At 47.9% G+C, this 23,430-nt stretch overlaps 2 protein-coding genes across 2 annotated transcripts in view; one reads left to right on the top strand and one right to left on the bottom strand.

The window, feature by feature from the left end:
* Positions 1–23,430, top strand: part of LOC134542847 (nucleolar protein 58-like) — a 171,683-nt gene that overhangs the window by 62,023 nt on the left and 86,230 nt on the right. The gene's annotated exons all lie outside the window — the stretch shown is intronic.
* On the bottom strand, positions 3,249–22,472 carry LOC134542996 (lipase member H-A-like). The gene is made up of 7 exons (XM_063387650.1): positions 22,407–22,472; positions 21,499–21,598; positions 18,471–18,619; positions 15,871–16,119; positions 11,848–12,066; positions 5,177–5,333; positions 3,249–4,734 (listed from the first exon to the last, which is right to left on the bottom strand). Exons 1-7 carry the CDS (start codon positions 22,459–22,461, stop codon positions 4,590–4,592), a joined length of 1,074 nt encoding a protein of 357 aa, XP_063243720.1. The 5' UTR covers positions 22,462–22,472; the 3' UTR covers positions 3,249–4,589.

The following is a 23,430-nucleotide window of genomic DNA, read 5'->3' as shown; positions in this document are numbered from 1 at the left end:
CGCGCGCGCGCGCGCGCACACACACACACACACACACACACACACACACAGTGTTATCTGTAGGGACCGGAAAAATTCGCGGATTCAATGACCGCTAGGATGAACTCCACAGCTCTATGTATACTCGGGAAAATATCATCCACTCATTGGCTGCTGTCGTGTGAGACGTCCCAACGTAGTAGCCTGTGATCCGTTACAGATTTGGTTACGTGTTTCTTATTGGCCCAGAGTCCTGAAGATGAGTTGTGAGCCGATGGCAGAAGCAGCATTGGTGTATAACTATTTCAATTTTAGGATATCGCGAATTGAATCCACGATTTTTTCGGGTCTCTACCTATACGTCGTATCACGCTGAGCTTCAGCCATACAGGAAGGTTAGCATGCAACGAGTGCTTTGTTCGGGGATTGGCCAGTCGTGGCTGCGATTGACGCCGTGCGCAACTCCCCTATCTCTTGTAACTAGTTGAATTGGGCACAGTGGAAACCAAGTGGAATTGCAATTTGGCCCCACCATCTTGGAATTTTTCCATCTTTTTTTTTTGTTGTAATGATGTTTTTGAACTATAAAATCCCAATTTTTGACATATCAAGGCAGAAATCATATCTCCCAGACCTTCTATACATTGTTGCAGCTACATATTTAACTATCAGCTCTAGTCTGTAAGCGCCGCGAGGAAACAACTTATTATTAGGGGCATACATATTTCGCTAAAAGATTCCGAGACTCGCTGAAAGTTAAAACACTATAGCATTGTCTGTCTCATGTGATTGGTAGAGACCGGAAAAATTCGCGGATTAATTACACGACAGCCTAAAATTCAAATAGTTATACCTCAGTGCTGCCTCTGCTATTGGCTCACAACTCACCTGGACGACTCTGGGCCAGTGAGAAACACTCAACTGAACCTGTATCGAATCACAGGCCGCTACGTTGGGACGCCTTAACAAGACAGCAGCCAATGAGAGGGTGACATTTGACAGAGTGTACGCAGAACTATAAAGTTCATCCTAGAGGTCATTGAACCCGCGAATTTTTCCGGTCCCTAGTGATTGGGTGGGTTTATTTCAGGGACAGGTCTAATGTTAGAACACCAATCACAACAGTTCAGTGCGAAAGCAAGTGCGTCCTGAGTGGCTCGGTAAAATAAGGCAACGACTTCTCTCGCACACGGCCACCAACCACAAGGAAGGATCCGCTGGTGTGAGTATGCCATGTTGCAGTCTAATAGGCATTTAAGTCTTTTCGCGAAAAATGCCTGCCCCTACTTATTATTTCACGCGGGCGACTACAACTGCCGTGATAATCGCACCAGATCACATGTGTTGACTTCAACGAGTAGCCAAAGACAAGTACCACCATAGGTTTTTTTTTTGCAGGCGGTATCAGAATATTCGTAACTGCACATATGGCGAGGCCCAATAGGAGCGCAGGTAAGGGCCCGCCCTGACCCGGCCGGGAACAACCGGCGCGCCAGTGGCCATGCGACGACAACAGGTCGATGTGTTTGGTCGAGGCTCTTGGGCTCGGGGTACGGTGGGTAAGGGGGGAGGGGTGTTGCCCCACTCCAGCGACGCCTGGCGCGCGCTCGGTCGATATCCCTGCGCGCGGCGCCCGGGGAGGGGGGTTGGTTTTGGGCACTGGGCCAAGCGAGCCCCTGGCCCGTGACGTCACAGAGGTGCCGCAGAGGCTGCAGAGGACCGCTCCCCCCTCCACCCCTCCCCAAACCACTCCTTCACCACTCAAGGACACCCGGGATTCGCTAGCTACTCTGCAGTTATATATAAATTTTTTTCCATTCTAAATGGAACAAAAATATTCACGTAAGATTAAAGACGTGTTTGTAACTATGTACACGAAAAAAAAAAAAATTATCACTAGAGACTGGAAAAATTCGCGGTTTCAGTGACCTCCAGGATGGACTCCATAATCCCGCACATGCCCGGGCAAATGCCACCTGCTCATTGGCTACTGACTTGTGAAACCTGTCAACTGGGAGGCTTGCGGTTCGATACTTCTGTGGTTGGAGGTTTTTCGTTTGGCTCAGATTCCTTCAGATAAACTGTGAGCCAAATCACAGAAGCGATATGAAAGAAATGCGTTTGAATTCTAGCATAACAAGAAATTAATCCGCTAATTTTTCCGGTCTCTATTTATCACTAAAAAAATCGTGTTCGCAGTAGTACTGGTTTCAGAGATTCTTTACCCGGGCATTTATTCTGTGTGTTGACCCAGTACCACCAATAGTTTTTTTTATAAGTAAGTCAAATTGTTGAAAGTTCGATTTTCTTTTCCATGGCTTATAAAACATTATGCTTGAATCAAACATAAATTCAAATGTAAGATCATGCGCCAATTTTTGTGTTATCTCGAAAAAAACGTATTTCATACATGCAATAATTAACCATAGTCATGAGTTGTACAAAGTTACAATATATAACTCGTAGTACTACAAATTATTTCTTGGCGTCTGGTTTCCAAAAGAATGTCTTTTTTTTTGTTAAAGTACAGAAACTGTGTTTCCGTGGGTCAAAGCAGACTTGAAGCTTCTCTGACGCTTTTGACAGTTGTTTCGACACTCCTGCGCACAGTCGAGTACGTCTTGAAGTTCCGTCTCACTCGCCATGGGGATTTTTTTGTTTTCATTTTTTCCCTCATTTATTTTACCTAAGGGCTATTTCTAAAAAAAATTAATTCTATACCTTCCTTTGCATTTCCTGTTTTGCCACAAATGTTTTAGACAGGTATTGCACTAAGTAGATGCAAGGAAGATATCGCTATTTTACATTTGTGGATTTGCCACAAATATTTTCAAGTATTACACTTAGTAAATTAAAATAATATATCACGTTAAATTTTTTGAAATAACTCTGAACACAAATTATAGACGATAAAAAACAAAAAAAAATCATGTGCCATTTGCTGAGTTGGTATCTATTCTTGTCGTTAATATTATTCAAGGGATTTTCCTGTAAATTAATTTCATCAGCTTAAAGAACCTCTTTGCAGTGGAATCTTACAGCGTTGCAGAGTGAGTCAAGGAGTCATTGATGAGCGCAGTTAAATTATATATAATAGTGACTGTTACGCCGTAAACATATTATATAACTGTTCTATTGTTTGTATATTTTTTTCAGTGTATAGTTTCCAAAAAAAAAATATTTCCCTCCCCAACCTCTTTCTTTCGTGTCATCGGCGGTTGTGGACGGTGTTAATAATTCCTTGATAATTAAAAATCCTCACATGTCGCGACAATCACAAACATTTTACTGTTTCTGCCTGTTAATAGTACCAGGTATAAAAGGATAGAACGCTGAATTAAAATTTATTCCAACCAGGTCACAGTTAAAAATTATATTTCCACCTTAAAAACACACACACTGGTAATAACAAAAGTAAAAATAATAAATATCTAGAAATACAATTAAAAGCAGTACAAAACAACTAGCAAATCTCTGTATGCTATCTGAATAACTATAAATACAAAAGTTAGGAATTTTGTAGGTCATCTTGTGGGAGATTGACATGGGCCCATTATGCCTATATTTTCAACATTTTTACAACAAATAAATTGTTAGTTTCTGTTTTGGTCATGGATAACTACAAAAGATACAGTAGCTTTGCATTTTCTGGACTATCTGTTTTAAAATCGTGTGTTTTGCCACATATGTGCATACCACCTAAGCAATGTAGATATGTTTTAGAAATAGTTCACAGATTAAAAAAAAAATCGATGTGATTTTGAAGTGACTTTCGGTCTCGACAGTGTTCGCTACATTCGATTACATTTTTATCACTAATATTATAATGTTATAAGTAAAAGCTTGCAGCTTTTTATCACACTATCGGCTATATTTGATCACTTGGAATGCATTTTAAGATGTGTTATTTAAATTTTTTCAACATGGTACAAAATACGAGGTCAAGTCAACCATGCCTCCGAAATTAAATACTTTAACGGAAGTTCAAAGGGCATACAACTATAAATAGCTTTTTACAAGCACGTGCGTTTGAACCCGCATAAAAATTATGCTCTTTCTTCGTACTTGCTATAGTCAGGTTGTATACGTGTAACGTCGCCGGACCTTAAAACAAATAAATATTAAAACTTTTAAGGGGTACAAAAAATCGTGCTATAAGAGATCCAACAAGGCTGCTTGAGGGAATTGAGTTTTGGCCTCTCCCTATTTTTTCTTTGGCGACTGCATTACCTGATCGCAACTTACAACGCAATTAATTTTTTTTGAAAGCCCCAACCAAAAAACCCGAACATTTCCGAAGTTTACCGAAGTAAAATGTTAGGATAAGATTGGTTCGGTGTGTGTAAACAGGTCCAAAGTTTATACCCAAGTATAAGGTTAGGTTAGGTTTGGTCAGTGTAATAAATAATAGCTTTTTTATTTTTTTCCCCGAGAGGTTAGGTTATGTTAGGCTATCGAAACTGAAATGAAATGTTTGTTAGGTTAGGTTTGCGTTATTCGAAATACTCTAAGACAGTAATTAATATATATATATATATATATATATATATATATATATATATAAATCCTTGCGATATGGCGTATTTCCAAACTTCGGAGAACTTCGGAACTCATCCCCGCGAGCGGGCACGGGAGGACCGAGTCCGGCCGAAGCGCGGCGGAGACGCCCGAAGCGGCCCCTGCTGCTCGCAGGGCCCCTCGCTCAGGCCGAAGGGCGGGCGGTCCCTCGTGCGCAGGAAGTACTTGCCCCGCGCCCTGCAACGTCCGACACGACCGAGTCAGCAGTGGCGGGTGCAGGATTCATTTCGTGCGGGGGGGTCCTTTGAATTAAAAATAAATAAATAAACGGGCGCGTGTACTTAGGTACGCGCCTATGAAGTTATTTTACTTGGCGTCATAAAAGAAAACTAACTTTAATTTTAAATGCAAATAATCAATATAAATAAAATAATAAAAGGGAGTGCTGATGATGTAATTACGGTTGGTAAAATATGAAATCAAGCAAAATAAATATTTAATAAATACTATTATTGCAATATTAATATTAACAAGTGCATAAAAGAATTTATTCAATATAAAAACTAAGTGCAAGTTGGTGCAGAGCAGAGTGCAGCTGTGTAACGGCCTCTGCTCTATAGGAGCTACGTGCAAGCTGGTGCAGAACAGAGCGCAGCTGTGGAAGGGCGGGTGTACTCACCTGGGCGACGCGGCGAGGCCCATGTATGCGCGGTCGCCGTCTGCGCACAGCCCCAGCACGTGGGCGAACCAGTGGTGGCACCTGGTGGCGCGGAAACTGCACTCACTGCGCACCGACTCCGCGTACAGCTTCCACGCCCTCTGGTGGCTGCAGCTCACTGCCGACAACCGCGACACGCGGACCACGCGCTGTTTCACAATACTTGTCAAGTACAGCGTGTCCATGAAAGAATGTCCCAGTGGAATATTATAACTGTTTAATTTAGACCATTTACAACTAACCGTACATCAAATTAAAAGTTAAACTGACCTAGGTTTTTTGAAAAGAAACTTCTTTGGGCGCGATGAGAGTAAAAAAACGTGTTCGCGATACATTTTAGTGAAACGTTTCTGAAGCGAAAAGGACAGAGAATACGTACTTGGCCAAAGAGACATACAGAGAGAACTATTTTATTAATTAAATTTATAATACGTACAAAAAAATGTTACGATTGTTAAAATCTTAAAAATGAAATGAAAGCAAAATAAAAGTGATGTGTTATTTTGTTTCGAATAGTTGTGTAAAATGGCTGGAATGATAATGCTACAGTTACTAAAAACTAAAACGCTACAAAACTACAAAAAATATTTTTGCAAAACTCCGTTCCCCCGGAGAAACCCCCGGAATGGCCACCGCATGGGGAGCCCAAGAAAAGAAACGGGCTCCCCATTTGGAAGCCACCTGGAAGGTTTTTTTCTGTTCCACCCACCGTTTCTTTGGTAGCCTGACTTGTTACAAGGGATTGTATTCCTACCAGAGAAAATGCCATCATTTCGTCTGGGCAATCCGGCTTGGAGGAGCCGGGGCGCGAACCCGGGTCCTACAAGTCACAAGGCAGGCGCTCTACCCCAGAACCAGAGTGGTAGAGCGGATACTTGCAGTCTTCTTAACATTGACATGATGTTATTCCACGAGTTTACTGTAGTTTCGTGTGTCATTAACACGTGCAGTACGTGCAGTAATATGTAACCTCGGTAACGAACAAATTTATGTGTTCTTATGTTGTTCGTTCAGCATGAATTGTGTAATTTCATTACAGTGAAATATAATTTGTATAACTAGCCTGGCAATTTTTTTAGTTGATTTCCTGCAAACAAACTTACAGTCCCGCTGTGCAATAATAATATAGAAATATAGACTGGTAATAAAAAATTTAAGATCTTGCCCTGTCGACGATAAAGTTATTTTGAAATAAATGTTTGATATTAAAAGAGTGTGTTTAGTTAAAATATGTGTGTACTTTCGAGCATGCACTTATTGTATACACATTTTATTTATTTGGTTTTAAAGCCACAGAAAAGTTAACTTTATCACTTTGGGCTTTCTTTAGTTTTACCGTCCTTAATATGCGCAACTAATACTGGAAAGCTATTCAAACAACTGTTTGCAAATAATTTTAAAAATTGGAGGTACTGGGGCAACACTAAGTATAAATGGTAAAACTATTTTGTAGTGATACAATTATTTTCATGTAATTGTACAAATAAACAAATATGTAAGTTTACATGGATATTTCTGTTCCATTTACAAAGGACATTTACGGTGCACAACGTCAAACAGAATAACTCAAAGATGAAACTTAACAGATAAAAATTGAAAAAAACCGGCTATACAGAGACGCACAGGTGAACCCAGCGATGTGAATAAACAGTGACGACAGCTCAGACGAACACCGTAAGCAACAATTTTAGCGAAAAAACAAAACAATAGCTATTCTGAAAACCACAACGATGATAGCGCAGACTAACACAGTATATGATTCCTAAGAGAACAGCTGTGACGTTTCGGGAAAGAGTTTCATTCCCTTCTTTAGGCACAAACAGACTGAGGTTTGTCATGACATACAGTTTAATGAGTAATGGCGTATGTCCGAAACTACATCTTGAATTAATTTACCTATTATTTAAAATGTTGTTTGTCAGTTAAATTTCATTTAATGAACTACACTGAATTTGTTGAAATTCACATAGATACTGATTTTCTTTAAACAGATTTGTGTTTTGTTTGTTTTATGTGTATATTTGTTTTCATTTCTGTTAACAAGGCACAGGCATTAGTGCAGAGAAGCTTACTCAAAAGAGGAACCTTTCACGAGCGTAGTAAAAAAAAAAAAGGGGGGGGGGGGGGTGTTGGAATAGGGTTGCAAGATTTTTATTAAAAAAAATTACAATAGCTAGAATTTCAAAAACACTTAAGGGGTCGTTAACTAGCCTAAAAATGTATTTTCAAGCATTATCTAATACTGAGTTCATTTTTAATTGTGATCTTGAACAAACACTCTACAACACTTACAGTTGATGCTATTAAATTTTATAACTGGAACATGGTTTTATGGACATACTGTACTACTAATTACCTATGAACTAATGGGAGACAGAGAGAGAGAGAGAGAGAGAGAGAGAGAGAGAGAGAAAATTAACGACTTAACCTTTATTTCAACAGTTTTTAGGTAATTTGACTTTCAAAATTTGTCTTCGTTAAAGCATAGTATATAATTTTTAAGGCATTCTTGGACTTTAAAATTTATTGGCTGCTAAAATTAGTTTCCCCTGTTAAGTCACTGGTGATTATAGTGTTTAATTTATTCATGGAGCATGACTACAACCACAAAATTTTGATGAAGAAAAGAATTATTTACATTCTATGATTTATCTAAGGCCATTTTTCAATATTAAAAGACATAAAACTTACGGCCTAAATATCTGAAACCAATATGGCGTCCATATAGTTCCTATTTGTCCCAATAAACTGTACTTTACTCATTGCCTAAAATGAATCAACGAGAAACGACAAACGCGTGTCAGCAGTGGAGAAGGAAATGCAACGACTGATATTAAGGTACTAAGTTCGTTTCCCTGTAAAGGCACTTTCACGTCTAAACATGTGGGAAACGGGGTGATTATTATTTTTTTTTAATTTCACCAAGTGGGCACAGAGCCGTTAGCTAATCTTGACACACTTAAAAATTCTCAGTAAATAAAGTTCTTAAATAAAAAAATTCTTTTTCAATTTCACGTTTTGAAAATTCAAAATTATTTTCCCCAATACTTTTGTCAGTTGCAAAAGGTGCAAAGCGGAACGTTCTTTTTTGACGTGATGTCTGATAACTCGATGAACACCGGCTGCACGCACGAAAAAATTGTCACGTTCCGCCTGAGCCGAGCGTGCAAGAACCGGCCAACAACCTTGGGAGAAAATCTTCTATAATATCAAACAAGTTAAGGCGGGCTTTTTAAAAACTAATTGTTCCTGATTAAATTCAAGCAAATTATTTACATTAAATTTGCAAAAAACTGTAAATATTATTTGAAATTTTTAAAAAAAAGTATGCAATTTTTCATCGATGTTTTCTTATGACGTTATCACGTAAAATTATCGTCCGTAAACCGACTTCACAGACAACCCCATTTTTTTTTTCACCTGTAAAAATACATTTCTTGATCTCTGTGGGCGGAACTCGGCCTTAGAATCGCTGATCTCGAAAAAAGTGTCCGGATTGCAGCTGGTGTGATGGGACCATGCCAAGCACGTTTCTTGTGCTCGATAAGGTTTTTTTTTTCTTATATAAGCAAACTTTCCTCCAGTTCCTCGTCGGGACGACCGCAGCTGCAGCTGCCCCCCGGGGGGCCGGAGGCAAGATGTTAAAAGTTTCTCCGTGGTTTTTCCCTCCCTCTTTGACCCCCCCCCCCCCCCCACCGCGAGGGCACTCGGATTAACTGCGCTAGGGGGATCGCGCGCGAGGGCTATACGACGCTGATCAAATATTGATCAACGCGCCAGGGCTGCAGTGTTGCCCGTGTAGGGAAGGGTTATTGAGGAGGAGGGGGGGGGGAGGTGGGTTGAATGAAGCCCCTGATCGTGCCGCATGGAAGCACACTTCCCCTCCCCTTCTCTACCACGAAACACATTTACAAGGCCGCGCGGAGCAACAACGTTTGTTACGGCCAATCCCTTCCACCACCCCTCGCGCGACAACAATCGGGTTAGCCGGGGCGCTCCACCCCCTTCTCCGCCGGCGACTGACCACCCTTCACCCCCTCCACTATCCCTGCAGAGGGAAACTGCGGTTGTTAGGACGCGTGTATTCCCCCGCGCGCGCTCTGCCTGTCGTGATATGCCGACACGGGTCTGGGCTGAAGGCGCCCCGCACACACGCGGTCAGTCGGAACTTAGGTACCAGTGGTGACTGCCGGGCGCGAGCAAGGGCGATGGGCTGATCAGTGATCAGTCGGAGCTGATGGCTTACCATTAGAGACCGGAAAAATTCGCGGATTCATTTCGTGATAAGGCTGAAATCCAAACATGTGTACAATTCTGCCGGTTCTGCTATTGGATCGCGGTTTAACTGGAGCTCTCTGGGCCAATGAGAGACAATCGACCAAAGAAGCGTCGAATCACAAGCTACCCAGTGGAGACGCCTCACAATTTAGTACCCAATGAACACGCGTGTTTACTTGAGAAGTGCAGAGGATAATGGAGGTTATCCTAGAGGTCATTGAATCCGCGAATTTTTCCGGTCCCTAAGTCCATCAGATCAAGAGCCCTCGGTCCGAACTGCTATTTGAGTGTGGGGACTGCGTCTCGCCAGTCCAAACAATCAGTCCATCATAGTCCCCATCAGCTGGGTGTCGTGCCAGACATCTTTGCTTGTGCTCTTTAGTCGCTTTGCCATTTCCCCCTCTCCTTTTCCACCTAGAAGTTCAATTGCAATTGCAGCATCCAAAGTGTCTTCCATATTCTGCGATGAAACGATTCATCCAATAGCAACAGAAACCACAAGACATGGTGTGTGCTGATCATACCGAATTGGGAACTTCATTGATCATGTGTGGGGGGGACTTAAGGGCTACACTGGCTTGACGCATCACACGCCACATGACACCGAAATGGCGTGCAGATGATTCGGTGAATCCATTCCGCTTGCTTTATTCGTTACACGCCAATCAATCCCTTGTGGGACCAGCATTCACCCCCTTATGGAGCAGGCCTGATTTGGCAATGGCTCATGAGCCATAGAGAAACGATTACGCCGTTTCATCGCGATCTGGAGGTGTGTGTCTACCAGCTGTCCAGACTAGTGCTGCAGATATAGCCAGCCTCTACCAGCTGTCCAGACTAGTGCTGCAGATATAGCCAGCCTCTACAAGCTGTCCAGACTAGTGCTGGAGACACAGCCAGCCTCTACCAGCTGTCCAGACTAGTGCTGGAGACAAGGCCAGCCTCTACAAGCTGTCCAGACTAGTGCTGCAGATATAGCCAGCCTCTACAAGCTGTCCAGACTAGTGCTGCAGATATAGCCAGCCTCTACAAGCTGTCCAGACTAGTGCTGGAGACAAGGCCAGCCTCTACAAGCTGTCCAGACTAGTGCTGCAGATATAGCCAGCCTGTACGAGCTGTCCAGACTAGTGCTGCAGATATAGCCAGCCTCTACCAGCTGACCAGACTAGTGCTGGAGACAAGGCCAGCCTCTACAAGCTGTCCAGACTAGTGCTGCAGATATAGCCAGCCTCTACAAGCTGTCCAGACTAGTGCTGCAGATATAGCCAGCCTCTACAAGCTGTCCAGACTAGTGCTGGAGACACAGCCAGCCTCTACCAGCTGTCCAGACTAGTGTCGGGGACACAGAAAGCCTCTACCAGCTGTCCAGACTAGTGCTGCAGATATAGCCAGCCTCTACCAGCTGTCCAGACTAGTGCTGCAGACATAGCCAGCCTCTGCCAGCAATCCAGAATCGTGCCGGAGACATAGCCAGCCTCTACCAGCTGTGCAGGAAAGTTCCGGAGACATAGCCAGCTTCTATCAGCTATCCAGACTAGTGTCGGGGACACAGAGAGCCTCTACCAGCTGTCCAGGATAGTGCCGGAGACATAGCCAGCCTTTACCAGCTGTCCAAGATAGTGTCGGAGACAAATCCAGACACTACCAGCTGTCCAGTATAATGCCGGAGACATAGCCAGAATCTTCCAGCAATCCAGAATCGTGCCGGAGACATAGCCAGCCTCTACCAGCTGTGCAGGAAAGTTCCGGAGACATAGCCAGCCTCTATCAGCTATCCAGACTAGTGTCGGGGACACAGAGAGCCTCTACAAGCTGTCCAGGATAGTGCCGGAGACATAGCCAGCCTTTACCAGCTGTCCAAGATAGTGTCGGAGACAAATCCAGACACTACCAGCTGTCCAGGATAATGCCGGAGACATAGCCAGCCTCTACCAGCTGTCCAGGTTCGTGCCGGAGACAGCCAGCCTCTACCAGCTGTCCAGGATAGTGCCGGAGACACAGCCAGCCTCTACCAGCTGTCCAGGATCGTTCCGGAGACACAGCCAGCCTCTACCAGCTGTCCGACAAGTGCCGGAGACAAATCCAGCCTCTACCAGCTGTCCAGGATAGTGCCGGAGACAAATCCAGCCTCTACCAGCTTTCCAGGATAGTGCCGGAGACAAATCTAGCCTCTACCAGCTGTCCAGACTAGTGCCAGCCTCTCCTTCCGGCCGATACATCTAGCATCTAGCATGCTATGCTACGTATCTATCCCCGTCTTCCCATTCGACCGCTAGCGCGTGCGCTGGAGTGGCGTCGCCGCGGACGCACCCCCCCTCGTGTGAGCGGGATGAAGCAGCCCCCTCGGCACTCACCGATGTCCTGAAGCTGGCCACTCGCGAGGTGCTGCGCCAGTCGGCAGCCGGGCTGCGGCGCCGTGCCGCCGTTGGGGTAGAAGTCGGCGTGCCCCAGCGCGCCCGGGAACCCGAAGGCGCCGCCGTCCGTGTGGATCACGTCCACGAAGTCGGCGTCGCCGCGGCTCAGGCGGTTGCGCGACGTGCGCAGCACGAACAGCGGGAAGGCCGGGTCCAGACCTGCGGGAACAAATCACGTAACAAGCGGCCGTCCGGACGGTTCTCAACTCCGTGCTGGCGGCCGTCCAGACGGTTCTCAACTCCGTGCTAGCGGCCGTCCAGACGGTTCTCAACTCCTTGACTGGCGGCCGTCCAGACGGTTCTCAACTCCGTGACTGGCGGCCGTCCAGACGGTTCTCAACTCCGTGCTAGCGGCCGTCCAGACGGTTCTCAACTCCGTGCTAGCGGCCGTCCAGACGGTTCTCAACTCCGTGACTGGCGTCCGTCCAGACGGTTCTCAACTCCGTGCTAGCGGCTGTCCAGACGGTTCTCAACGCCGTGCTGGCGGCCGTCGAGACGGTTCTCAACTCCGTGACTGGCGTCCGTCCAGACGGTTCTCAACTCCGTGCTAGCGGCCGTCCAGACGGTTCTCAACTCCGTGACTGGCGGCCGTCCAGACGGTTCTCAACTCCGTGCTAGCGGCCGTCCAGACGGTTCTCAACTCCGACTGGCGGCCCTCCAGACGGTTGTCAACTCCGTGACTGGCGGCCCTCCAGACGGTTCTCAACTCCGTGACTGGCGGCCGTCCAGACGGTTCTCAACTCCGTGACTGGCGTCCGTCCAGACGGTTCTCAACTCCGTGACTGGCGTCCGTCCAGACGGTTCTCAACTCCGTGCTAGCGGCTGTCCAGACGGTTCTCAACGCCGTGCTGGCGGCCGTCGAGACGGTTCTCAACTCCGTGACTGGCGGCCGTCCAGACGGTTCTCAACTCCGTGACTGGCGGCCGTCCAGACGGTTCTCAACTCCGTGCTAGCGGCCGTCCAGACGGTTCTCAACTCCGTGACTGGCGTCCGTCCAGACGGTTCTCAACTCCGTGACTGGCGGCCGTCCAGACGGTTCTCAACTCCGTGACTGGCGGCCGTCCAGACGGTTCTCAACTCCGTGACTGGCGGCCGTCCAGACGGTTCTCAACTCCGTGACTGGCGGCCGTCCAGATGGTTCTCAACTCCGTGACTGGCGGCCGTCCAGACGGTTCTCAACTCCGTGCTAGCGGCCGTCCAGACGGTTCTCAACTCCTTGACTGGCGGCCGTCCAGACGGTTCTCAACTCCGTGCTAGCGGCCGTCCAGACGGTTCTCAACTCCTTGACTGGCGGCCGTCCAGACGGTTCTCAACTCCGTGACTGGCGGCCGTACAGACGGTTCTCAACTCCGTGACTGGCGTCCGTCCAGACGGTTCTCAACTCCGTGCTAGCGGCAATCCAGACGGTTCTCAACTCCGTGCTGGCGGCCGTCGAGACGGTTCTCAACTCCGTGCTAGCGGCCGTCCAGACGGTTCTCAACTCCTTGACTGGCGGCCGTCCAGACGGTTCTCAACTCCGTGACTGGCGTCCGTCCAGACGGTTCTCAACTCCGTGCTGGCGGCCGTCGAGACGGTTCTCAACTCCGTGACTGGCGGCCGTCCAGACGGTTCTCAACTCCGTGACTGGCGGCCGTCCAGACGGTTCTCAACTCCGTGACTGGCGGCCGTCCAGACGGTTCTCAACTCCGTGACTGGCGGCCGTCCAGACGGTTCTCAACTCCGTGACTGGCGGCCGTCCAGACGGTTCTCAACTCCGTGACTGGCGGCCGTCCAGACGGTTCTCAACTCCGTGACTGGCGGCCGTCCAGACGGTTCTCAACTCCGTCACTGGCGGCCGTCCAGACGGTTCTCAACTCCGTGACTGGCGGCCGTCCAGACGGTTCTCAACTCCGTGACTGGCGGCCGTCCAGACGGTTCTCAACTCCGTGCTAGCGGCCGTCCAGACGGTTCTCAACTCCGTGACTGGCGTCCGTCCAGACGGTTCTCAACTCCGTGCTAGCGGCTGTCCAGACGGTTCTCAACGCCGTGCTGGCGGCCGTCGAGACGGTTCTCAACTCCGTGACTGGCGTCCGTCCAGACGGTTCTCAACTCCGTGCTAGCGGCCGTCCAGACGGTTCTCAACTCCGTGACTGGCGGCCGTCCAGACGGTTCTCAACTCCGTGCTAGCGGCCGTCCAGACGGTTCTCAACTCCGACTGGCGGCCCTCCAGACGGTTGTCAACTCCGTGACTGGCGGCCCTCCAGACGGTTCTCAACTCCGTGACTGGCGGCCGTCCAGACGGTTCTCAACTCCGTGACTGGCGTCCGTCCAGACGGTTCTCAACTCCGTGACTGGCGTCCGTCCAGACGGTTCTCAACTCCGTGCTAGCGGCTGTCCAGACGGTTCTCAACGCCGTGCTGGCGGCCGTCGAGACGGTTCTCAACTCCGTGACTGGCGGCCGTCCAGACGGTTCTCAACTCCGTGACTGGCGGCCGTCCAGACGGTTCTCAACTCCGTGCTAGCGGCCGTCCAGACGGTTCTCAACTCCGTGACTGGCGTCCGTCCAGACGGTTCTCAACTCCGTGACTGGCGGCCGTCCAGACGGTTCTCAACTCCGTGACTGGCGGCCGTCCAGACGGTTCTCAACTCCGTGACTGGCGGCCGTCCAGACGGTTCTCAACTCCGTGACTGGCGGCCGTCCAGATGGTTCTCAACTCCGTGACTGGCGGCCGTCCAGACGGTTCTCAACTCCGTGCTAGCGGCCGTCCAGACGGTTCTCAACTCCTTGACTGGCGGCCGTCCAGACGGTTCTCAACTCCGTGCTAGCGGCCGTCCAGACGGTTCTCAACTCCTTGACTGGCGGCCGTCCAGACGGTTCTCAACTCCGTGACTGGCGGCCGTACAGACGGTTCTCAACTCCGTGACTGGCGTCCGTCCAGACGGTTCTCAACTCCGTGCTAGCGGCAATCCAGACGGTTCTCAACTCCGTGCTGGCGGCCGTCGAGACGGTTCTCAACTCCGTGCTAGCGGCCGTCCAGACGGTTCTCAACTCCTTGACTGGCGGCCGTCCAGACGGTTCTCAACTCCGTGACTGGCGTCCGTCCAGACGGTTCTCAACTCCGTGCTGGCGGCCGTCGAGACGGTTCTCAACTCCGTGACTGGCGGCCGTCCAGACGGTTCTCAACTCCGTGACTGGCGGCCGTCCAGACGGTTCTCAACTCCGTGACTGGCGGCCGTCCAGACGGTTCTCAACTCCGTGACTGGCGGCCGTCCAGACGGTTCTCAACTCCGTGACTGGCGGCCGTCCAGACGGTTCTCAACTCCGTGACTGGCGGCCGTCCAGACGGTTCTCAACTCCGTGACTGGCGGCCGTCCAGACGGTTCTCAACTCCGTGACTGGCGGCCGTCCAGACGGTTCTCAACTCCGTGACTGGCGGCCGTCCAGACGGTTCTCAACTCCGTGACTGGCGGCCGTCCAGACGGTTCTCAACTCCGTGCTGGCGGCCGTCCAGACGGTTCTCAACTCCGTGCTGGCGGCCGTCCAGACGGTTCTCAACTCCGTGACTGGCGGCCGTCCAGACGGTTCTCAACTCCGTGACTGGCGGCCGTCCAGACGGTTCTCAACTCCGTGACTGGCGGCCGTCCAGACGGTTCTCAACTCCGTGCTGGCGGCCGTCCAGACGGTTCTCAACTCCGTGACTGGCGTACGTCCAGACGGTTCTCAACTCCGTGACTAGCGGCCGTCCAGACGGTTCTCAACTCCGTGACTAGCGGCCGTCCAGACGGTTCTCAACTCCGTGAATGGCGGCCGTCCAGACGGTTCTCAACTCCGTGACTGACGGCCGTCCAGACGGTTCTCAACTCCGTGACTGGCGGCCCTCCAGACGGTTCTCAACTCCGTGACTAGCGGCCGTCCAGACGGTTCTCAACTCCGGGACTAGCGGGTGCAGTGGAGTGGAGGGTGAAGAGGTAGAGGACGCCCACCTGTGACGCGCGGCAGGCGGCCGGACGCCAGGAACCCGCCCACGTAGCCGGCCACCTCGGCGCCCAGGCTGAAGCCGACCACGTGCAGCGAGGCGAGGTCCAGGCCGCGCGACACCAGGTAGTCCAGGAAGGTTGCCGTGTGCCGCCCGCAGACCTTGCAGTTGGCGACGGCGCGGGCGTACCACGGGCCGGCCGCCATGGTCTGCCACGCCACCACCACCACGTTGTAGTGGCCGCGCTCCAGGTAGGCTGCGGGGGGTCACACTCCGCCTCAAGCCTTGACCCTTGGTCCCTTGCCCTCAAGTGGCAGCGAACAGTCTGCTTAACACTGACCGTTGTGGTATATACGAGGAGTCTATGAGTAATATATGAATACTCTACAACAGTAAGGATTTACATATTTTTTTAGGATGTGAAGGACACGAGTGAGGGTAATTATTCTGTCTTTCCTTCTGTCCTTCCGACGCCATAACCGAAAGGAACGCTCTTGACTCTTGCAGACGCACGCCGGTGGAGGGACTGAAGAGTTCCTCTGGTTTTGGTCTTGTTTACTCCTTAATTTTGTTCTCTGACCGCGAGTTTACCCTCCAGCTTACACAGTCCTCAGGTTTCACCTCGCAATAAACCTTAACAGTACAAATAAACTATAATAAAGAAATAATTAAAATTAATACTAAAAGTAAAAATAATAATAAAACTCAATTTAAAAATAAAAACAAAATAATAGAAATAAATATATTAAAATCTAATGATTGTACTCTAGCTTCAGTCCTTGGCTTTGGCCTAAGCATAGGAATCTTATTTCACCTCGTATTGACTAAGACTTTCACCCTAGCGTAGTCCGTGACTTTGGCCTAAACTTTGGAATCTTATTTCACCTCGTACTGACTTAAGACTTTCACCCTAGCGTAGTCCTTGGCTTTGGCCTAAGCTTTGGACTCTTATTTCACTCTGTATTGACTTTGAATATGACCCTAGCTTCAGTCCTGGGCTTTGGCCTAAGCTTCGGACTACTCTTATTTCACCTTGTACTGACTTAGACTTTCATCCTAGCGTAGTCCTTGGCTTTGGCCTAAGCTTTGGACTCTTATTTCACCTTGTACTTTCTTTGAATATGACATTAGCTTCAGTCCTGGGCTTTGACCTAAGCTTTGGACTACTCTTATTTCACCTTGTACTGGCTTAGACTTTCACCCTAGCGTAGTCCTTGGCTTTGGCCTAAGCTTTGGACTCTTATTTCACTCTGTATTGACTTTGAATATGACCTTAGCTTCAGTCCTGGGCTTTGGCCTAAGCTTCGGACTACTCTTATTTCACCTTGTACTGACTTAGACTTTCACCCTAGCGTAGTCCGTGGCTTTGGCCTAAGCACTGGACTCATATCTGACTGATACTTGTTTTGGATTGGGCTCCACCTTTGTCTTTGGATTTAACTTTGGTTTTGTCGTAGTTTAGTCCTCTTTTTAATCCGTCCTGTTCTTTCAATTTGTTCCTGACTTTGTCTTTGGAGTTAATACAATTTTCTTGAACATACGCCATTTTTGCACTGCTTGTCATGAAAAAAAAAAAATCCAAGAATGAAAAATAAGAAAAAAATTAAACAAAAACCCCTCAGACAACAAAACCTAAATAATCTTTTGTCAAACAGATGGACATCATCAGACTGTTTGTGCCAGATCCCGAAACGTCGCAACTTTTTTGAGACAGTAAACACACACCGTGTACTACTTTTTCTTCATGACCAAATTCCTTCCATGGAATTCTTGTGCTGTTTTATATTTTTGAAGTTTGAATGTGTTCGTGGTGCTGTCGTCGTTGTGTAGTCCATAATAGGCTGTGTGGTCCATATTAGGCATCTTTTTAAACCTGTTGTGTTCATCAGTTCAAAGTCAGATTATTTAGACTTGTTCTCTGTGGGATAATTCTTACTTTTTGACGTGATAACGTCTTATAAATCGATGAACGCCGGCAGCACGCACGAAAAATTGTCACGTTACGCCTGAGCCGAGCATGCGAGAACCGGCCAAAGCACCGTGCGAGAAAACCTTCTATAATATCAAACAGGTTAAGGCGGGTATTTTTAACTAATTGTTCGTTGATTATATTTAAACAATGATTTAAATTAAATTTTGCAAAAACCTGTAAAAATATTTGAAAATTAAAAAAAAGTATGCAATTTTTTCATCGATGTTTTCTTATGACGTTATCACGTAAAATTATCGTCCGTAAACCGACTATACAGACAATCCCCCTTTATTTTCCCGTGACAAACAGTGGGCTGCCCCAGGGGCGCAACAACTAAATTTCCAAAGGTGGGGGGGGGGGGGAATTTACCTTTTTATAAAGAATCATCAATCCCCCCTATTGAAGCGGGGGGTCCGGGGGTCCTCCCCAGGGAAATTTTTTTTTTTCAAGGTGGAAAATACAGCTGTTTAAGTAGTTTTATTATCTAACAATTGATTACACAGCACTTTCTTTGTCCCCGTTTGCCCCCACTTCAAGGTTTCAGAGGGGGAGGATACCCTTGCCCCCCCTGTTGTTGCGCCCCTGCGCTGCCCCACTGCACGGGTGATTGAGAGAAGGCTGGTGTCGGAGCTCACCGTCCCGGATGGCGGATGCGCCCAGCCCCGCCCAGTGCTCCGAGAAGCCGTGGATGTAGACGACGGTGGGCGCGCGCAGGTCAAAGGGCGAGCTCCGCAGGCGGGCGTCGTCCCCCGCCAGCAGCCGGTGCGGGCTCCTGGGGTTCTGCCTGCAAACAAACAACGAACAAGCGGACACCCTCGCCTGCTCTGCACGTCTCGGCCCGTCTCAGTCCGGGGTTCATGGTTCCCGCCACCCCCATAGCAAGGGGTGCGGAGTCTCTAGTCTCAGAGTCCGTCTCAGTCCGGACTCAGGGTTCCCCCTCCACACGCAAGGAGTGCTGAGTCTCTAAGTCTCAGAGTCTCAGAGTCCTCAGAGTCCGTCTCAGTCCGGGGCTCAGCCCCCCCCCCTCCACACGCAAGGGGTGCAGAGTCTCTAAGTCTCAGAGTCTCAGAGTCCTCAGAGTCCGTCTCAGTCCGGGGCTCAGCCCCCCCCCCTCCACACGCAAGGGGTGCAGAGTCTCTAAGTCTCAGAGTCTCAGAGTCCTCAGAGTCCGTCTCAGTCCGGGGCTCAGCCCCCCCCCCTCCACACGCAAGGGGTGCAGAGTCTCTAAGTCTCAGAGTCCGTCTCAGCCCGTCTTAGCTCGGGGCTCAGGGCCCCCCCCTCCACACGCAAGGGGTGCAGTCTCTCTAAGTATCAGAGTCTCAGAGTCCGTCTCAGTCCGTCTCAGTCCGGGGCTCAGGGCCCCCCCCTCCACACACAAGGGGTGCAGTCTCTCTAAGTCTCAGAGTCTCAGAGTCTCAGAGTCTCAGAGTACCAGGACACCAGAGTACCAGAGTGAGGTCTGTTTGCGAGAAGCATCCAAGAATGTGCCGAGGTCGCGTGAGTATAGTTCTGTTATCGGTAGTTTGGTTCTAACATACTTTTTTTTAGAAGAATGAAAATTGCTAAAACGGACGTTTTAAGAATAATATTTATGCATGAAACATCCGGTACAGATTGATGAAAGCATTCTCCGCCATTTAATGTTATGGTTGAAGTTAAAAAAACAACAACGTGAAATTGTTGGGAGTTAATTCTCGTAAAATCCGTTCTTATTGGCTGCCCATGTAGTGAAAGGAATATACGTCACAATTTTCAAGTATTTGGGTTTTATAATTCCGTAGAATACGTGATGAGTCAGTGAATCAATGATTGGGTTTTTCGTTTTTTTTGTGTACTACAGTTATGTATATTTTATCCTTCGCATAATTTTTACACAGTTAGCTATCAAAGAACATTATTAAACACCTTGGCGACATAGGCATAAGAAAAAAATTAAACTTATTATAGACCTATAACTTTTAAATTTAAGGAAGACGTTGTACTGGCTCAGTACTTCTTTTGAGTGTTTATGTTTTCCCGTCACACCAAGCGCTCGAGAATTGTACGGATGAAGATTCTCTCAAGGGCATCGGGTAAAATATTTTACTGCGACAAGAAAGTAAACCAAAATATAATGTTTCTCGGATCCACACGAAACTCACGTTACGCTTATAAAACAATGCTCATCCTTTCCGGCACGTGTAACTCAAGCATTAGCCACGTGTGTTTGGTAAAAGTTACGCCTCAATTAAACATTTTACAGTTCTTTAACTTTAAGCAAATTCGATATGAAATGATACAAATAGTTTTCAACGTTAATTTGAGCATGGAATTACTGGAAAATTGAAACCGTAATTTTTTTTATGACTCTTCTCTTTGTAATTAGAGAACGGGTTATTTGTTACATCCTCAAGGGCTAGACGTCAGAAGGCCCATTTCAGACGAGGTGGTTTGGTCTATTCAACTGACTTGCCTGGTTGATTCTCGACTAGTTTACTGCCGTTTGAAGATTCTTTTTGTCCTGGCTTCACACCAGGCAACTTGTGGAATCAGCTTCTCTTCCCAACGGGAGGTCAGCACGATGTTGATACGCGAGGAAGCAGGAGTTGAGTCTACTAGTGGGGATGAGAAACCCGAGGAAGCTGGAGTTGAGTCTACTAGTGGGGATGAGATTGCGAGCGGCACAGGGGTGCTACATAGTTACACTCCTCGACACCCGTGCGTTCAACTAGTGTAATAAACTAGTCACCTCGTCTGAAAGGAGTCTAAAAATCTTGAGGAAACCTACCAAGAACGACGATGCAATGTGCAGGGACTGAAAAAATTCTCGTGTTCAGAGACCTCCAAGTTACTTAGCGTCTCAGACGGGTAACTTGTGATCTGGTAGTTCTTTGATATAGAGTCTCCAGATTAACAGCGAACCAATAGCTATAGACCGGAAATTTCGCGGATTTATTCGGCGATAGGCTAAAATTAAAATACATATACCTCTTATATGATTTTGCTATTGGCTTACTGTTCATCTGGACGAATCTCAACCAATTACAAACCCTCAACCAAACAAGGATCGAATCACAGACAAACCAGCCGAGATGACTCACAAGTCGGCAGCCAATGAACTTGCGTTATTTGCCAGAATGTACAGGGGAATGTGCAGTCTATCCTGAAGGCCATCGAAACCGCGAATTTTGCAGGTCTCTAGTGATTTGTTAGTTCGTTGATATAGAGTCTCCAGATTAACAGTGAACCAATAGCAGAAACAACGCAAGCGTATAATTAGAGACCCGTAAAATTCGCGGGTTCATTTCGTGTTATGCTAAAATTCAAATAAATATACCTTAGTGTTGCTTCTGCCATTGGTTCACTGTTGATCTGGAGGACTGAGAGCCAATTAGAGACCCTCGCCCATAGAAGTGTCGAATCACAGGCCACCCAGTCGAGACGACTCACAAGTCAGCAGCCAGTGAACAGTTGGCATTTTCCCGAGTGTGTAGAGGATATTGGAGTCTATCCTGGAGGTCATTGAACCCGCGAATTTGTTGGATCCCTACGTATAATTATTTAATTCCTGTCTCTGGTGAGGTGGCGCCACCTAGTCGACATAACGACACCGTCCAGAGCACGCACAGTACTGCGGAGTCCACCCTGAACCCGGCTATCACCGGCGCCTGCGCGGCGACTGACCTGGTGAACAGCAGGAAGCCGATGTCCTCCGTGAGGTTGAGCCGCACGCAGTGAGAGCATTCGCCCTTGGGCCGCGTGGTCAGGGTGAAGCGGTCGTCGCCTGTAGCCAAACACACGACCGCGGTTAGTCATGTTAGTTAAGTTTGTATAAAAACCGGCTGACGAAAGTTATTTGTGTGATTCTGCGAAAGTAAAACTCAATGAAAATCTTCCCGAAATTACTTCCCCGCAAAACCACCACCTCCTGTAGCAAGTAAAGGTCTGTTCCGCCGCGAAGTAACACCGGCAGGCGTTTTTTTTTAATAGTAATTTAGTAGAATTTTTTTTAGTAATTATTGGAAAATTCTGCACAGGATATCCAGAAACAAATAACGGTCACTTTTACCCCAACGTGCCTTGGAACACCAAAGAAAGAATGCATGCTCCAGCAACACAGTGTTTCGACATGCGTAATGCGGCAATGGAAAGTAAAAAAAAAAAAACAAATCAAAATAGAAGATTTAAAGCCGCACATGAGATTACAAGGAAAGCACTGGCGGAGACTCACGCACAATAACGCCGAATGCCAAATTGACCACAAAAGCCGACAGCTTAGAAAAGTGCTGTGTACCACAACGCCGAAATATAGTAACGCCGAAAAAATGTTGCTGCGGGGAGGGGGAGAAGGGGGGGGGGGGCACAGGAGCAAAAAAAAAAAAAAAAACTGAATGAATTTGTGTGCTAATCTTACCTAACCTAACCTTTGTGGCAGTCCTGCAATGACATTTTTTTCGGCTTTAATGTATTTCGGCGTTGTGGTACACAGCAGTTTTCTAGCTGTCGGCGTTGTAGTCAATTTGGCAATCGGCGTTATTGTACGTTCGGCGTTTTGGTATTTCGGCGTTGTGGTGCGGTCCCGAGACACTCACCCAGGTAGACGGCGAGCACCGCGTAGGGCAGCAGGCTGCTGGCGGCCGGACACATGGCGTCGACGACTGTCCGACGGAGTGTCGGACACGCCGACACAGCGGCGAGCCGGCCTCAACTTGCCGAGCTCAGCATCGGCCGGCCCTCCCCTCTCCCCCCGAGACACAGAGCAGACACGCCCGCAGAAGCGGAGCGAGCCGCCCGCGCCCGCTGGTGCCGTGATTGGTCGAGTTTCTTTCATGACACGATCTTTCACGTTTCGCAGGAATATTGTGCGGGTTCAAACGTATTATAAATGGCCCGGCCAAATCAACACATATAATAAATGTAAGCGTTTTTCCTCCGTGCGTGCCGCTATACCTCGCAACCCCACGGGAGTATTATGGCATGGTAGCTCTCCATCCCCCATCCATGAAGAAGGTTTCGGTTTGGAACTGCGGGTGTTCGGTTAGAAGATGTGGGTGTCCAAAGAGGGCGTCGCACCAATGGACTTCTTATTGGAAGTCGGTGAAGCAGCGGGGAATAAAGTGCCGAAGTGGCCGAGACTCGCCAGAATGTTCCAGAAGGTTGTGCACCTTCGAAAGGAATTCCTGTTCAGGAACGTTCGAGAACATTATAGAACGTTCGAGAACATTATAGAATGTTCTAGAAATCTTCTGGAACGTTCTCGAATGTACCATTATCCTGTTTTGGTGGGGATACATTCCAGCTCAGTTTATCTTTACAATTTTTGTATTTAAATGTTCATTTTTTTTTCAAATTTCACATTTGATAATAACTGGCTGACTTTGTCTGAGCGAAGCGAGGGTAACTCCGGCTAGTGAGGCAATGATTTCTGCTCTTGCAGACGGCCGCCAGTCCCAAGGGAAAAAACCACTAGCGTACCTTATTGCAGTCTTAAGGCTCTGTCTCAGACGCCATGTTTTTTGAAGTGAAACTTCTTTGACCGCGAAGAGAGTAAAATTTAAAAGCCGAATTTCAATGCAACGTTTTCGTGAAACACTGTTGTGAAACTTGATGTAAGTT

Source organism: Bacillus rossius, assembly GCF_032445375.1.
Source record: "Bacillus rossius redtenbacheri isolate Brsri chromosome 9 unlocalized genomic scaffold, Brsri_v3 Brsri_v3_scf9_2, whole genome shotgun sequence".
Classification (NCBI taxonomy): domain Eukaryota; kingdom Metazoa; phylum Arthropoda; class Insecta; order Phasmatodea; family Bacillidae; genus Bacillus; species Bacillus rossius.
Note: the sequence above shows the minus strand (reverse complement) of the source record. Positions and strands in the feature narration are given on the sequence as shown.